This window comes from Numida meleagris, chromosome 4 (genome assembly GCF_002078875.1).
Source record: "Numida meleagris isolate 19003 breed g44 Domestic line chromosome 4, NumMel1.0, whole genome shotgun sequence".
NCBI lineage: Eukaryota > Metazoa > Chordata > Aves > Galliformes > Numididae > Numida > Numida meleagris.
The window spans coordinates 74,476,223-74,491,349 of record NC_034412.1 but is presented as its reverse complement, the minus strand read 5'-3'; the positions used below and the strand labels follow the sequence as shown (position 1 = coordinate 74,491,349).

The 15,127-nt window shown below is 42.1% G+C and overlaps 1 protein-coding gene across 1 annotated transcript in view; it reads right to left on the bottom strand.

The window, feature by feature from the left end:
* The window catches only part of BEND4 (BEN domain containing 4), a 29,181-nt gene continuing 23,901 nt past the window's right edge, over positions 9,848 to 15,127 (bottom strand). Inside the window, exon 6 of the mRNA XM_021395503.1 lies at positions 9,848 to 13,597. Coding sequence (XP_021251178.1) covers positions 13,380 to 13,597 — 218 coding nt within the window. The 3' untranslated portion in view covers positions 9,848 to 13,379. The remainder of the gene's footprint in view (positions 13,598 to 15,127) is intronic.

Here is a 15,127-nt window from a genome sequence, read left to right as displayed (position 1 = left end):
TATTTTTCAAGTTGTGTTCAAAGCACTACTGCCCTCTGCTTTGCAAGTTAACTCATTTGTTGTGTCACATCTCCTACTTCTGTAAAATCTGTGCTATTTGAAAAAGGTTGTCTGAGTATTCCAGTATACTGAGTGATTGTAATGTGTTTTAAGTCAAAGTTCACTGGATGCTAATACATGTTTTCCTTCAGAATTTAGTTTTCAGTAAGATAAGGATAAAATTCTGCAGTTATTGTCTTTGCTCCCATTAATCAATTTAAAGCCTGAATTGTTTATATGCTGTGGAATCCAGTATTTTGTGCAGCCCACAGCCTCCATTTTCTGCAGTGTTAAGTGTGATGCAGTAGTATACCCTTTAGTGAACTGCTATATTACAAACACTACATTGTGTCCTGGTCTAGGAGCAGCAGGAATTCTTGGGACAGGAGAACATATTTCTAACAACTAGTTGCATTCTTTATCCTCTGTGGTTCACGCTCAATCTAAAGGTCTTTCAGCCTATGCTTTTCTCTGTCTTTGAATGCCTACATTTTTTTCTTAAACATCTTTTACTTAGAGAGGAGGAAGCAATTATGATGTTATGTCTTAACAGTAGGGCTAAATCCTACCCATGGTCTCTGAATTTTTTACTGACTCCTGTTCAATGCTAGTTTTTAGAAGTGATTGCTGTTCTGAAAGCTTCCGATCACGCTAGCCAAAATTACCAGCATTCTGATTCTGCTAAGTGAAGCTTTTTCAAATATATCCACAGAATGATTTGAGAGATTTTTATTGCCCCTCCCTTCGAAAAGGAGAGAGTACAAGGAAGAGCTTTAGATTTGTTTTGCCTAGATAATGCACTAATTGCTATTCTACATTCTCCTTATTTGTTATCATTTTAGCTGACTATTTTTTTCTTAGAAAAAATAAAGATGGAAGTACCATAGTAAGATATGGGCTACCTGCAAAGAGTTTTTAGTCCTGCAATTTAAGAAAAAAATCTCAGTTAAGTAATTCTTTTTCTAAGGATGATCTAGATCTGTTTCTCACAGAAGAATCCACAGAAGCATATTGTCTAAGAGTTCAAAGAAAAGTATGACATTTGGTGGTCATGTTCTTAAGGCATTTCAGTTTGACAGAGTAGGACAATTGGTTGATATTGACTCCTGTACTGGAAATGAATTTCTGTACATGCTTAAGGGCTTACACTGCAGAAGCGAATACAGAATGAAAACTCTTTTTCCTAGCTTAAATATTGTGCTGCTTCTGTTCTGTTAATTCTGACTAGAGGATTCAACTAATATCTCTTTTGCAGTTTTGCTGCTTAATGTAAACAAGAAGTTGAGATGTACTGAGAAGATTTTTTTGTAGAGGAGTTGTGTAGCTTAAGTAATTTTTACTTTCCTGTGAGTGAGAATAAACTAATGAAGATCAAAAGAACACTATAGCACTATTACATATAAAAAGGAATAGGGTTCCAGGCTTTAAAGCACAATAGTCTGACTTCTGAAAGATGTCCCTTGAGGAAAAGGGAATGTGCCATGTGGTTGTATGGTGTAGTGATTGGAAAGATCAACATGATGGAAAAGGCATTACAAGAGGTGGAAGGACCAGCACAATAGCAAGGTGCTACAAAGGAAGGGAAGTAGATCACTCACCTGTATCAGAAGATTCTGGGTTCACAGGGAAGAGCTTCCACCAAGAAGGGATCTCCAGAAAGAGAGCCTCCCTTAGTAGCAGTCAGTCCTTAAATGAGACCTAAGAGCCAGGCTCCACCCCATCTGGTCACACAGGTGAATTGCCTTCACCTGTGCTCCCAGGGCTGTCTGGGTCTTTCCTCCAGGCACTCAGTGTTCAGGCTGTGACTCAACAGTCCCCATACACATTAACAGCAGAAACTGCAGCTGATCAGTCTGAGTTTTCAGGCTGAAGGAAAAGAAAAGATAGTTCAACAAATGTGGTAAAAAGAGAATACAAGATGCTGAGCATTTGGGAGAGGGAAGAGATCAACACAATCTAAACAATGCTGCCAAAAGTAAGAAATGATGATCAGAGACAAACAATAGGAAATGGCATTTGATTAGAAGGTGTAAAAAGATGTAGTACAACATTTTCTTTTTTAGCCATATTAAGGGAGTTGCCTGATTTCCTCCTCTCCCTCCTAACCCACCCCCCAGAAGTGAAAACTCATACAATCATAGAAAACTTAATGCTCAGGGGATGGTATAATCTCAGCTGGAAGCTTTGTTGAGAAAGTGTGCACTAGGTGGGTGGAGGTGAAGTACTTCTAGTTGTGGAAGTGGGAGCTGGAGTGGATTAAAGAGAAAATGATTGAGACACCAAGCTGAAATATGGAAAACTGAAATATGGAAAAAGTGCAGTGTCATAAGGACTACAGAATGGTTGCAGTGGTCTGCAACCATTGTTGAATATGTTAGTCTGTATTTTCAGGTTGCTTACATGCCTGTGGATAAACAAGACTTCTGGTTAAATCATGATGTTCTGCAATGGAGCTAAAGAGAAACTCGAGTCAGCAATGCAAAGAGGACATACATCTTACAGAATACCACTGTAGCAATTGGCAGGACCATCACAATGGAAAAGCTGTTACAAAAGAGGTAGAAGGACCAGCACAAAAGTAAGGTGCTACAAAGGAAGGGAAGTAGATCACTCACCTGTATCAGAAGATTCTGGGTTCACAGAGAAAAGCTTCCACCAAGGAGAGATCTCCAGAAAGAGATCCTTCCTCAGTGGCAGTCAGCCCTTAAATGAGGCCTAAGAGGGGTGGAGCCTGGCTCCTCCCCTTCTGGTCACACAGGTGAATTGCCTTCACCTGTGCTCCCAGGGCTGTCTGGGTCTTTCCTCCAGGTGCTCAATCAGCGGTTCAGGCCATGACTCAGCAGTTCCCATACAACCACTGAATAAAAAATACAGTAGATCTGGAGCAAATCAGTGGTCTGATGGACTGTTTCTTTGTGTAAATCAAAAGCACTTATTAAAATAGAAGGTCTTGGTTACTTCTCAGTAGTGTTAAACTAAGAGTAAGCCTGCTCATATTTCTGTGTTACCACTGTTCATAGTGCTGTTATGGGGACAAGGTGTCTGTTAAAATAGTGGAATAGAGCTCCACACTAATATAAACTGTTTGATTTTTGCAATTTAAATTTAGACTGTATTTAAAGCATTTGAGGTTGTGATCTGCTGCTTCAAATCTGAAGACAGAAGAAAAAAATACGCTATGTTGTGTAAATGATGTAAATACAAAGCTTTTTGTAAGTTTCTCATCAAAGTAAAGACACTGAGAAAGGATGCAAGATGAAGTGTCTGAAAAATGTCTGAAGCATTTGGAAGGTGTTTTAGGTATTGCCAAAATTGTCAAAAAGTCTGGAAGCCAACAGTGAGGATATTCATTGGTGGTAGAGTTTCCAAAGGGCAATCTCAAGATGGAAACACATTTTTCCGTGCAGCCTCTTAATCAAAATCATTCTCTATCACCCTTCTGCACCCTTCTGATGCTTGCTGGTGTGTTGGCTTTTTCATTCTCTCTTGGTTACTTCATATTAGTAAGGAGAAGTCAGTTTGATTTGTGAGGTGTAGATATTCAAGTATTTATCTGAACGTGTTTTCTCATGTAATTATAACTGAATTTGGTACATCTTGTTAAATGCCTGGAAGCTGTAATTATTCAGTAAAATGTTCCATAGCTGGTAAAGCTTGTGTTTTGTTAATTGAAGCAATTTTCTGTGTAATTTTGAAGGTAGACAGTGACACTGGCTTTAGGCAGCTGATGGTGACTTGCCATGTTTCTGAGTCAAAAGTGCAGTTATGGATGCAAAAGAAAAGTTATATCCATCTATTTGTACTGGTTATTCAAATAGCATTTGCACTGCTAAGAGCGTGCACTCCATATGTCGGCAACCTGCCCAGGGTAGCCCAGCTGTATTTATTAATACTTCTTCACTGGCAAATGTGCCATTAGTCCTATTCACCTTGATCTCCAAAGAGTGAAATTCCTTCCCCAGTACATAGTAAGCTCTTCCTGCCTGTGTCAGACACCCTCTGGTACTATCTCCAGTTTGGACTACAGTCCTGGGTCAGAGAAGTGGCTTGCACGTTGATATGTAGTCAGGCATACAGAGAATCTCTTCAAGAGGTTGTGTTTATATATTAGACTTGTGCAATAAGAATAGTTTGACAATACCAACAAAGCTGTCCAAGCCTCCTAAGGCAGGTCTCATTCACTTGAAATTAGTGATCAGAAATTAGCTTAGAAAGGGTTTAACATACTGACCAATTCACCGAAGGTTCTCTATCACTAACAATGACAAAAACTGGTGATCTATCTGGCTATGGAAAGTACTATTTCTATCTGAGCTAAAAAAAACCAACACAGACTGCTTGGGATTATAAGGAGGAAATACACAAATGCAGGAATTCTGGGTGATAAAGTGGAGAAACTTGAAAAAATGTGGAATTTGTCTGAATGCATTGGTTATCAGAAGTAAGCTGGTCAAGCAACATATTTCAGAAAAGATGAGAAGGTTGTTCTTCATCTGGACCTTTATGATTCACCAGGTTCTTCAGACTGTTTCAAGACTCGGGTATGTGCAGATAGCACTTCAGATACCAGTTTTCTGCATTCAGATATAAATCAGGCTATTGTATGACTTGTCACCCCAGCACCGATTATTACTGGGAGTGTTCCTGAGTGCTCACTGCATAATCCTATCTTCTGCAGAAGCTTTGTGATTCAAAGGGTTTCATCAGACTTCTGTGAGCCAGAATTGCCAGTGAAGCCAAGAAATGTGCCAGATATACCCTCAGTAACCAGATCTTGGATGTGCCAGATCTGTCTTGATTGCTAGTTATTTCTTTTCATAGAAATTCCTACCTTTTAAGGGATTATCTCAGAGTTCTTGAGGGATGCTGTACCTTAATGTGTGGTGTTCAGATTGCTAACGACTATGTCACAAACACATTTCCCATGTTTGACGACATTATTTCTGGGTGGTGATTCCATTGCCAAGAGGGTGGGGTGTGATTGGTTTGCTTTGTTTGTTTTGTTCTGTTTTGTTTTTAATGAACCAAGCGGCACAAAGTCTGAGCAGGGAAATGACAGACTAAATTTGAGGCTTTTTCTCTTTGAGGCTTTGAGGTCCTGGAGTCTGTCTTCTGGGCTGTCTGAATAACCATGCAGATGGTCTCAGCTGCTTGGAAAGAGTGAGATCTGCCTTCTCCTATAATGTAAACTGGAATCCTTAAGCAATCCTTTATTGGCCGTTTGTGGCATTTGTTGAAAGGCCATTCATAAATAATTGTGGTAGGTGGTTGGTTACAGGTAGAAGTGGATTCTTCCAGTTTTGTCCTAACCGTTCTGTTCAAGAAACAGTTTAGCATCTGACTCCTAATGTTTTATGGGGAACTTCAGTAAGAGATAGAAAGTAAACCTCCCCTTAAACCTTTGTACTGATATCTTAGCAAAATAAAAATCAAAAGGAAATCTGCAGAAGAAAATTCTAATAAATGTGGACAGTTAGGAGACCTTAGTGAAAGGGAGAAGTTTCAGTGAGGCTATGGATTTGAGAAGACCAAATCTGTGGTGTTCTAGGTGCTGCCCTATGGCTGTTAGCAGAGAGATGAGGACCTAATGGCCCTCAGCTCATGTAAACACCTCAGATCTGTTGCTTTGACAAACAGCTCTGCTTTTGAAGGTTCTGAAGATGGCCAGATGCTGACTGGAAGTCTGATGCAAATCTCCTAAAATATGAGACAGAGAATGGGGTGTAGCCTTTGAGTGGTTCACTATGTGCATTAATCTGAAGAGGAGCTATGTAGGGTGTCATATGGAGCACGTTGAGTACCACCAAAATGCTGTTCTAAGGTAAAGCATCATATTGTAAGAAAATGTCCTTTCACCTACTGTCTTCACAAGACAGCATAGGAAGATGTTCACTTTGGTAGTAAATATTAAGCAATGGTTAAGTGAGCATGTTATTTAAAAAACTGCTATATCAGTTTTGAAGGTTTTATACTAAAAAGCTCAAGGAGGGAATGTTTAGATTTAACGTCAGAGGGAAGTTCTTCACAGAGAGAGTGGTGAGGTGCTGGAACAGGCTGCCCGGAGAGGCTATAGATGCCCCATCCCTGGAGGTGTTCAAGGCCAGGTTGGATGGGGCCCTGGGCAGCCTGGTCTAGTGCCAGATCTGGGGGTTGGTGGCCCTGCCTGTGGCAGGAGTGTTGGAACTTGATGATCCTTGGCGTCCCTTCCAACCCAAGCCATTCTATGATACTAAATCTAAGTTTACATATATAAGGAAAAAGAAGGAATAGAGAGAAAAATCTTTCCTTTAAAGCTGACATTTAAAGAAGGAACCTGCTGTGAGGCAGCACAAGTTGGGTACTTGCACTCCAGCTCTGGTGAAGATTGCCCCTCTCCTCTGTTCTGGCCATCTAAGTGTTACATTCAGAATTTGTAATTATCTATATGCCAGTATATCCAAATATGTCTCAGTGAACTTAGCCACAATGTATGTAGGGTTTTTTGTTGCTGATTTTTTTGGTTGTTTACTTTTGTCTTTCCCACTTAGCAGTATAATGGTGTCCTACCCTGCTCCTGCAATATGTAAAGGGCCAATAGAGGAGGTGGTGCTTACTCTCCCTATTAGTTCCTCTTAGATTCTTGAGTTGACAAGCAATTTGCAATTCACTGAGCACTTAGCAAGGGACATCACTGCTTCTTTTAGCTAGGCTTATGTGATGCTTGTGGACCTTGACTCATTCTGCTCCTCAAATTCATTACTTTAAAAAATTAATCCTGAAATTCTCTTGGAACTGTCTTCCTGATGCTGTGGATGGGAAAGCAAAGCTATCTTGGATGTTTACTTGGCTTTCCTTTTTTTTCAACAGATTATGTTAAAACTGCTTGCTAATCTGCTTCTGGTTTTTGAGCTACCTTTTAGGAAAAAAATCCCTCTTTCCATCAGTTCAATAGTTTAGTTGTTGGCTCTCTCAGTTTCACATCCTTTTGCAATAGTGCTTTTTAGTTTCTCATTCATGTTACTACAAGGCATTTTTGGAAGGTTTAATTAGACTTTTTCTGCCGTGTTTCTGACGCTGTTCCAAATGGGAAATAAATTTAATATTAACTTTTCTAATGGGAGTCATGAGCAAATCTGTTTCCTTCTATTTTCCTTCGGAGTGCAGTGGTAGTAGCGATTGTATCTGCTAGATGAGTGGGGGGGATTAAAGTGTTTAAGAACAAAGGACTTTTTTTTTTAGATTTTTCCCAACGTTGTTGTGTCATCATTTTTAAATTTTTGACTCAGATAATTAATCTGTTTTTTATTTTCTCTCTCTTTTCTTTTTCTTTAACTCAATATATCTGCAATAAATCTGCTTTTATGCACCTCAGATTTTGGTCAGTCTCTGTAGGAGAGGTTTTATGTTCCCTGGGCAGAGCACAGAGATCTGCCGAATGCTCCATGGGACTCTGTGCTGCAAGAGAGAGGGTTTCTCCCTGGAGAGCTTTTTGTAGTTTAAAGCCATTCCCCCTTGTCCTATCACTCTCAGTCTGTGTGAGAGGTCAATCCCTCTCCCATTTATAAGCTCCTTTCAAGTACTGGAAGGCTGCAGTGAGGTCTCCTGTGGTCTCCTCTTTTCCAGGCCAAACAAGTGCAGCTCCCTCAGACCTTCTTTACAGGAGAGGTGCTGCAGCCTCTGATCTTCCTCATGGTCCTCCTCTGGACCCCCTCCAACAGCTCCGCGTCCTTGTGCTCATCGTTTGGTTAGAGGCTTGGCTTTGTGTTCTGCACACACTGCAGCTACTCCGCAGGTAGGCTTGTTATCTTCTTCAAGGACTTTTCTGTTGTGCTTATTGATACAGCTGTGAGTTCTTCAGCAGCACTCATCTTCACAAAACCCCCATGAAGGAAGAGGCGGAACTATCCTGGTGTCCTAACTCTGGGCACACCGGGCTGCAGATTAAAATGTGCTGTGCTCCCTTGGGATGGGTGTTGCAGCCTCCTCTGTGTGGTTAAAGAAACTGCTCGTGTTGGCTTCACTCACAGCTGGGTGCTTGGTGGCCAGCATCGGCCTGCAGGGCCTCCAGGGGGCCGGCCGGCGGGTTACAGCCTGTGCTCACCTCGGGGCAAGCTGCCCCATTTGTGTGGCACCAGACTGGTTCCCAGCGCCTGCTGGAAGCTGTCAGATTGACCCCTCCCTCCCCTCCACAGTCTTGTCTCACTCACTGGGCATCTCCTTGCATTTCAAGGGAGGGCCAGGCTGAGTTTTAGGAAAATGTTCTTCAGCAGAGGGCGGTGGGCATGGAACAGGCTGCCCAGGGCAGTGGTCATGGCCCTGAGCTGCCGGAGTTCAAGGAGTGTTTGGACAGCACTCTCAGATGTGATCTGATTTGTGGGTGGTGCTGTGTGGAGCTGGGAGTCGATGATCCTTGTGGGTCCTCTCCAACTTGGGACATTCTGTGATGCTCTGCCATACACAGCCAGCAGTAGGGGCTCTGCTTTCAGCAGCTGAGGGCGGCTTCTGAGGTGAATGAGATGTGCCTCCAGTGCAGAAGACTGCCATAGGCGACAGAGGGCATCTGGCAGAGAAGCCCAAGTTCCTGACTGACCGGACTCCTGCGGGCTGGCTTTGGAGTCATCATATTTTAACAAAGATTCTTATACTGTAAATTTAATGCTTATACAAATGTGCTTTATTAGTGGAGTAAAACCTCCATTCCTTCATACCCACAAGATCCAACAGCTGACTTCTGACCTCAGGAGGTCCTGTTTCAGGGTTATCCCTTTGGGAGTTGGACTCAATGATCTCTAGAGGTCCCTCCCAACCCCTGCAATTCTGTGATCCCGGTACTTAAGCAAAGACACGAATACCAGCAGTGGTGCCCATGCTTCTCTGCATGGAGCAGCCGTGTAACAGAGCAGAAGCACAACTTAACTGGTGCCATGCCACTCTATTTAACAGGTGATCAGCGTGAGGGTGGTACAATGCGTTATTACTGAATTAGGCTCTGTCACCCTGCTGCCTGTTCCACTTCAGCTGTGTCCCAGCACACTTTACTCCATTTCTCAGAATCACCAGAAATGATTCCTTCTCTGGAGATATTCAAGGCCCACCTGGATGCTTTCCTGTGTGACCTACCGTAGGGGACCTGCTTTAGCAGGAGGTTGGACTGAAGGATTTCCAGAGGTCCCTTCTGACCCCTATGATTCCGGGATTTGGGCTGCAGCTTCCCTAAACAAAAAATACGAGAGGCTGAAGTCCCACAGCTGAGATAATACCAGCTTAGTGGGTTAAACTCCTGCAGGCTAACAGGCACCCAAAAGCATGGGGATTTTGTGATGACATCACCTGGCACCTTCTCTAGGAGGAGGCAGCAGTGTGTGGCCAGGCCTGTCCTGCTTGGCTGGAGTGGGTGTCTGCTGCTGCAGAGAACATAATTCCCAGAGGAGTATTTCTCCTCCTACTGGGAGCCAGGATTTCCTAAAGCACTTAAGAGGAGATGGTCAGCTAGCACTGAATTTTGGATTAAAATGAGATTTAAACTTCATCACCTGAATGCCCGTGTCGTAAGACTGCAGTTGGGTACCTTCTCTGAGCACTCTATTTATCTAACCAGTGCATCAATATATAAATGTTGTCATGTTTTGAGGCAAAGATGATTTATTTTATATTCATACTTGAATTCTTCATAATCTTCCCTGTGCTTTCTAGCACTTCATACCAAACAAGCGTTTAATGAAAAAGACAATGTTCAAACCTTTTGTACAGATCTAAACCTAAAACGCATTTATATTTGGAACCAATTGTGGCTGCTGTCATTGCGGTGTGTACAGAGGGAGACAGAAAAGTTAACCAGAGACCAACTTTTATTGTGCATCGTTATGCAACAGAACAAATGGAACTGGAGGTATGTAGTAATAAAACCAATATTCAAATTAGGATTAACACCTGAAATAGTAAACTGTAGGTAACAAATGTCTTTATAATTAAAAAATATTGACTGTTTAAAAAATTCTCTAAGTTTTTTATATTTTTTAAAAGAAATGTGTGTTGCCACATAGAAAACAATTCACACATCCTATAGAAATTGTCACAAAAACCTTACTAGTCTATATTACACTATGCACTTTTTTGTACAATATCTGGTAAAGGTCTATCCCTAACCTGTACTTACTCTACACAGTACAATCATCATTAGAAAGTATTCATAGAATTAACTACACCATAACAATAAAAATATCAGGATTAATGGTTTTTTAATCACAGTTTCTCCACAAATATTTGTCATAGAAAATATAGCGAAGGCATGTTGGCACAGATGGGCGTGCGGTACTGCTACACAAAGTTTGAGAGAAGGCAGATACATAAATGACAGTAAGATTAAAGAGCACGGAGGGATAAGACAAGGATCTATCCTCCTGGGACGTGCGGCAGTGACATGACGGATAGCAGCCTCCTGCTGCCAGCCTGCCGCGAGCAGCCAGCACAGAAGGGATGTGCTGGTGTGCAAAACACGGCGCGTCAATCCTGGTGTCTTGCTGTGCGAGGGCTTACAGCTATCTGTTATTTCAGGTTCCAGAGCTTTACTACCTAACATCTTGCGGCTACATCGACGCTTTGATGTGTATAAATTTATAATGCCTTGTGACTCAGGAAATTGGAGTGAGTGGTGGTGGAGGGTTTTTTAAATGAGATGTGTGGGTCTGGAGTCAAGTGGCCACAACAGCATTTAAAACAAGGGAGATGATGCTGTTGTTATTTTAAAAACAAGACTAAACCAAATAAGAGATGAGCTCCCGTCTTCTGACGCCTGTCTGTGGCTGCTAGTCATGTACTGGTGGTTGCACGCAAGCGGTTGAGGGCAAGAGTTTGCTCATAAATGAAAGGTCCAAACCTGCAAAGCCATTTCCAGCGCTAAAGTGGCTTTCAGGACAAAACTATACATTTGGTTATTTTGCAGAGTATGAGAGTGCAGGACTGTGAGTGGTACTAGGACACTTGCTACGCTGTTTATACTAAAAATAAAGCTAGACTTACAAGATATTCCAGGAGAATCTTCAGGCTACTAAGTGATAGAGGTCTGTCCAGTCCAGTAATTCTGTCCTGAGACTGTTAAAAATGAAGCATCTGCATTGTTAATCTCATATGCTTAAACATTTGAAAGGAACCGTCACAATGTTTACAAAAATACAGCATGGTACATATCGCTGTGGACAAATTTACAGTATAATGCCGACTCGCACGCTCTGACATGTTTTACCAAGTAGTTCTGGCAAGTGTCACCACATAGAACATATACCAGCAAGACTTACACCATCTGAGCAATGTAACATTTTCTATAATAGTTCTCTTAAAAAAAGTGTAAGTTCAACACAGAAAAGCTACTATAGGATATCTGTACTGTGACGTTTCTATACACCAAATTTCTCCTCCCTCAGCCACAGCACCTCACTGACTGGTCCAAGCAAGTCACCTCTGCCTGCCGTGAGGGATGCTGCCCCAAACCCCTTGGCCTGGTAAGGTGCAGTATGACTGAACTGCTGTCAATGTTAGAAAATAAATTGGTTCTTCTGCATCAGATGAGCGGCTACCAGCTCCCTTTTAAGAAGTACCAAAATTAAAATGAGTCAAGAGGTATTAGACATTTAAGGGCCTAAAGCATATCCTGGCAGAGCAGGGTGCACACTGAAGCCAACAGGCCGCTCACAGCAGCGGGTGACGGGGAGGCCGATGCCAGGACAGAATGGTGGTGTGGGTGAGCTGCCATTTGTGGGATTGCCCCAGGCCTTTGTCCCCAGCCAGGCCGGGGCTATGGCTGCACTGCATTGCAGAGGGCCCTTCCAGGCCCTTGAGAGTGGGCTGTGTGTTTCCTGCCCCGCCTGGCACATGGGAGAAGGTTGGGAAGGAGGGGAGAAGGGTGGAAGGAGGAATTAGTAGCTTCTCCAAAGGTTTGAGCAAGATGGGTGGGAAAGCTGGGCAGTATGAGACACACGTTCAGGAGAATAAACACTGATGAGGTAGCACTAAAGGTGATCAAAATTTGGATTTTCTTTCTAAAAACAAGTTCCCCATCCCTGCCGACTGGGAAACATCATCCCGAGGAGGCTGGGCCAGGCTCTGACCAACACCAGCAGCAGCCTGGGGGACTGACCAGGGTATGGAGATGGAAACACCCTGATGCTGAAAGGAAAGGGGATTGTTTCTTTGGCATTACGTTATTTCTGGAGTGCATCAATTTGGAGGGACATGGGACTCCCAAGTCTTTGAAATTAAACATTTGAAAAGGACAGATTGCTTTTCCTTTACATTGGCATCTGCTTCCCATATTGTACTCTGCTGTGAATTGGCTTCTCCTCTAGAACACATCCATATTTACAGCTCTTAGTCTGGATCCCAGGCTTACTTCTCTTAGAACGAAATGCTGAATTAAGTTTTTCTAACTCAGCTTCTCCCTGAACGCACCACTGAACAGCTGACTGTTGAAACCAGCACATTGCCTCATCTATTCTGAGGAATGGACACAAAACACAAATAAAAGCAAAACCAAGAAAAGACAAGTAAAAACCTCTAAAGCTGCAGAACATAGCTGCAGAATAGCAACAGACAAAGAAAAATCTGTCTTTTGAAGTGGCAATTTGTTTTTACCAAACTTTTTTTTTTTGATGAAAACATACGATCTAGACTAATTCTCTAGAAATACAGATAAATATAGTCTCTATCTGACACACAGAGCAATTTTTATCTATTAGAAGTGCCTGTTATTGTTCTGGGCCTTTGAAGGACACTGTGGTTGACAACTGGTGCTGTTTTATGCAAGAAGCTTAATTTGTCACCACAGTTGGCTAAAGGAGGTCCCTGAATTTTCCATCTTACTTGGTATTTTAAGGTAGCATTTGTAATTATGCTACTTTCTGCTATGAAATGAGTGACGACTACCTTGTCTGTCATAAGCATGGAGACATGTTCTTACACCTCCTACTCAGGAAAAGCAAGTAGTATCTGGTTGTTACGTCTGAAGGTCCAGACCTGGGCTTGTCACCAGTATACAAATTTGATGGCAACTACTGTTTCTTTTGAAATTTTTGTAATTTTTAAGTGATCTTTCCTCTAGAACTAGAAGCAGCAAACTGCAGTTTCCCCTTGGGGTGCTACAAAGGGTTTGCAAATAATAGGCACTGAGAAATCCCATAGGGCAGATTTTGAAATGGATTTTTTTTTCTGTAAATGAGGATATGATAGAATGGAGAAGCTGAAATGTATGCAGTATGTGTTCAAACATGCTTTGGACTCTTAAATGACTTCAGGGTAAGTATGCTTAACAAATAGTCTCTTCTAAATTAACCGTTTGCTACTGTTGTGTGAGTTTCCTCTCACTGCTGTCAATCACCAGATCCATCTTGCATACCTCTATTGAAGACTTCGTCCTGTGACCCCGGATGGTCAGTCCCTTCATAATATGAGTTCCCATTGTGAAGAAAAGTCCCCACTGCACGCCCCTGACGAGCGTGTCCTACCGCATCACTGAAGACCTTGTTGATTTGCTCTTCGGATGGCATCCACCAGTCAGGGTTGGAAGTACAATGCATTCTAATGAACTCTGCAGGAAAACAGGTAAGAATACAAAAAACAGCTTGTTTTGGCAGCACCTGCTATCATCCAGACACCAAAAGCCCATGGGAAATAAGAAACAGGGCATCACTGTTCTACTTAAGCAGAAGTAAAGCCTTATGGGAAATGCCATGATAATGCCAGCTGGACCTATTGTACTTTTGTACAAGTGTGCTTCTCCACATGCAGTGTCTGTTCTTCTACCTGATGGGACCTGGAGATAAAATCCCCTCTTGTAGAAAGAAAAATAATTAATTCTAAGTGACATTTATGATTCATCATCTGCAATACGTGTAAAAGTTACAAGTTAAAACTAGGACGTGTTTCACTTGAAACCTGTTGTGTGTGTGTGGTTACCTTCAAGGACCTTCATCATCTCCCTCTGCTGGCTGCTTGAACACCAGCAGGCTGCAGCAGCGTGCAACCCACTCTAAAACGTCACTACTGGCATTTCAGTTCAGTGCTACTTTCTCCTTGGTGTTTCTTTCCTTTTAAGTCCTGCTCTTTTCATCTTTTGGAATCTGACACTTGTTTTTCAGAGACTAAACTGGCCTTAGAAATAGCTAAATGAGATGAAAGGGCTAAACTGGGGAGCTGTGCAATAGCTATCAATGTGTGGGAAAGTGAATTGTAGTGCATGTAATTTGGCCATTTAAGCTGCTGCTGCTTTTATAGACAGCTGCTCGTGTGTGATGATTAGCTTCTAAAATTTCTTTCCAGATTCTTTGATGTGCAATAACTACACTTGCAGAAGGTGCCTTACCAATTCTGGAGTTGTAACTACTATTCAGATCTCCAATAGGTGGTATTTGGACTTTGAAACATCTGAGTCCAATTTTAAATGTGAGGGTGCCCCATTAGAAGTACTGGATATATTGTATCTTATATGGAAATCCAGTTCATTTGCTCTGTAACATTAGTTGTTCCCTCATGCAGTGTTGTGTCTCCTAGGATATTTTCAAATTCCATTTTCTCCTGTTGACAAGCCAACAGCACAGTAAGTGGCATAAGGTAACTTCATTACTGTCACAACATCTTGAGACCAGGGAATGCTGTGCTCCTACATGAGTTGCTGTGCCTGCAAGACATCTCATCTGTTGGACAATTAGGGCGTGATTTCTGCATAGCTCTTCTAGCAGTGTGTCTGCACAAGTGATAGCTATTCTTGGATTTAAGTTCATTTCCTAGAAAATCCACACTGGCAAGAGTAATTCCTAGTTATGTTCACATGAGGTTTCACAAACACATTTCTTTTCTCTAAGAAATGCTCACTATGTAAAGGATTGATCTGATAACTTAGGCATGCCAGGCTGTTGGAAAGCTGGCTCCAGACAATGGGCTGTTGTAGAAATACACTGAAAATGTTTACAGATGTTTAATCTACTCTGAGTGCAGAGAGTAGCCGTTAGCTCTTCTGTGGTGTGATATGCTGGGAATTGGTCAGACACATGTTACCTGGGCTTGCAAATGGGTAGGAGCCAGTAGCTAACTCTTGGCACTGCAGAAACTCATCATGTTC